Below are 2603 nucleotides of genomic sequence, written 5' to 3' on the forward strand. Positions count from 1 at the left end.
TCGTAATTTAAACCTGCTCTTATGATGTGCTGTTTGATTCAGTAATTTTAATTCAAGGTCCATGTAGAAAAATGTTTTTAGAGGAACATTTTTTTTCCCTTTTACATTTACTCATACGTTTTAGTGATCTGAGAAAAATAAACTTGTGTTTAAAAAAAGTMTTTTTTTTCTTCGTTTATGACATTTAAGGGAACACAACAGTGTGCACTTTTTACGCACGAAATAAAGTTTCAAATTCAGCCAAATGAAATAAAATTTCTTTAGATCGTGTTTTTTTTTTATTATTTTTTTGCACAACTTCCCACGCAGGTAGCGCACACAAGAAATGCGCACACCCATCGCCACGCGCAGCTGTGTCGCACACACCACACGCACATGCAGACTGGATCACTCACTCCCCCACTTACACCCACACCCCTCACGCCCCATTCCACACACAAACACACACGTACACGTGTGCGTGTGATTTGCCTCTGCCTACCTCTTTTATCCTGCACCCTGACGGTGATCTCCAGCAGAGGCTCGGTCTCCCGGTCCAGTCTCCGCAGGATGACTAAATCCCCGGTCTCGCGGCTCACGCTCACAGGGGAGCTCTCCGTGTCGGGCTCCACCAGCTCAAACGTGGCCGGCTGAAACCTGACCGGGTTCAGGTTCATCACCACCGAACCGATCCCTGCGTCCTCGGACACGCTGATGAAAACGGGACTGTCTGACTCCGGGACGGACCTGGACTTTCGCGCTCCCGCGTCACTCTGCGGGTTTAGATTCTCCTTTTCAGGTTGGGGTGTTATTGAGGGCGCCACGGGCCACTGTCGGGGATTTATTTCCACAGCGATGCCTTGGCTTGTGCGCGGAGGCCACCCGCGATCACGTGCAAAAACTTTAAACTTAATCGGTTCATCCAGACCAAGGATGGAGTCCACAAGAAGGATGTCCCCGGATTTGGGCACCGCGTAGAAACTCCCGTTTCTGGGCTCGGTGAAGTAGATGAGCTCGGCGTTCTTCCCGCTGTCATCGTCCCGCGCGCTGAACGAGCAGACCGCTGTCCGGAGCGCAGTGGCATCATCCAGGCTCAGCTTCACGTCTGCACTGGGGAAAATGGGCTGGTGGTCGTTAGTGTCCAGAACGTCCACCTTGATGGACGCGATCTCGGCGACAAGTTGCTCTGCGTCTCTGGAGGAGAGCTCGGCGCACTGGCCGCAGCACGAACCCAGACCCAGTGCGTATTCAGCCCGCTCCTCCCGGTCCAAAATCCGAGAAGTTTTCAGTAAAACGTGCCCGCGTTTGTGGTGCGCAAAGACGCGGAAATCCTCGCTGCCTTCACCCAGGAGTTTGAAGTGAGTCGCCACTGAGCCGGTCCCCCCTGTGCCGCACGGTTGATTCGAGTTTAGCCGCTTCAATGGCACACTGAGTCCGTTGACCCGCGAGCCAGGAGGCGAGTTCTCAAATACATGCCCATRGAAGAACGGCACAAGGTCCAATGTCCTGTTCCCGGCTACGCACAATATCAAAATTGGTAAAAGCGTTACCCAAATCATGACTGTATTTCTTTGGCTCCGCTGCACTAAAGCACTGGTATCTCTCCAAAAGCCATGTGAGCGCCCGGGTCCTCCTTGGTGGTTAAGTCTCCTCTTAAGAGCTATGATCCAAAACTTTGATCAAGCTAAAACACAATTTTTCCTTGGCACCATACTCTAACTCAAGAGAAGCTGTCTCTGTGCGTTTGAGCTGTGCGTCCTTCTCTCCTGCTTCCCCCTGTCTGCTGTCTCACCAGCAGCGCTGTCTGTCTGTGCGCGTTCCAGGATTAAAAAAAAAAGTCTTCTCAGCTCGAGCGCGCGCTTACCTCGGCTTGCTTCCTCTGCTCTCTCTTGCGTGCGTCGTTTCCAACCCATTTCATCCCAACATAATCCGTGAGCTGTTTACAAATATTGCACATCTTCTAAAAAAAWTAATAAATAAATAAAGAAGAAGAAAAATATAGAAAATAAATAAAATAAGAATAATAAAATCAGTCACCCGGGAACTCTTAGARCATGGACAAAGAGCGTGATTCAGATGAACACATTGGTGAAGGATCCTCTGGGGAAAATAAACTTTTCAGCAAACCAAGTGCAAGCAGCTCGTGCTCGCGCGCACTTAAAAGAGARAGAAACGCACACACACAATAAACGCGCAAAAGTGTGCGCACCCGATCTCTCCTCTTCCAGTGATCAATGCTTAGTGTTGCGCATTCAGATCCATCACTTCTCTTTTCAATAACAAGCCCGCCTTTTGGATTAAAATAATGTAAAAAATCAATCATCTAGATACGCCTCCAGAGGGCAAAGAGAGGAGAAGAGCTCGCAGTTTCAGGGAAAAAAAAAAAACCCCAAAAAAAACCGCTTCAATAACTTCAGAGCTGTCTGTCCAAAAGCAGTATCCTCTTAGAAATGTCYATCACCTGCTGTGTGTTCCCTGGGAACATTTTGGTCTTCAGGGGTGTGTGACATGCTTCAGGGAAGCTCCCAGCAAAATGAGAACAGTCTAGACTTTAATACAATAGATATAAGCTTTTATTGTCTTGTATATCAGGCTTAGCTCTAATATTGATTCTTTGTCACAGG

At 48.4% G+C, this 2603-nt stretch overlaps 1 protein-coding gene across 1 annotated transcript in view; it reads right to left on the reverse strand.

The window, feature by feature from the left end:
- si:ch211-186j3.6 (neural-cadherin) overlaps positions 1–1778 on the reverse strand; it is a gene marked incomplete in the record, with an annotated part of 280048 nt that extends 278270 nt beyond the window's left edge. The window contains 1 exon segment of the mRNA XM_014015180.1: positions 482–1778. Within this exon segment, the coding sequence (XP_013870634.1) occupies positions 482–1538 (1057 nt within the window).
- Positions 1779–2603: the final 825 nt, after the last annotated feature.

The sequence above is a fragment of the Austrofundulus limnaeus genome, unplaced genomic scaffold, assembly GCF_001266775.1.
Source record: "Austrofundulus limnaeus strain Quisiro unplaced genomic scaffold, Austrofundulus_limnaeus-1.0 Scaffold124, whole genome shotgun sequence".
In the NCBI taxonomy this organism is placed as follows: Eukaryota; Metazoa; Chordata; class Actinopteri; order Cyprinodontiformes; family Rivulidae; genus Austrofundulus; species Austrofundulus limnaeus.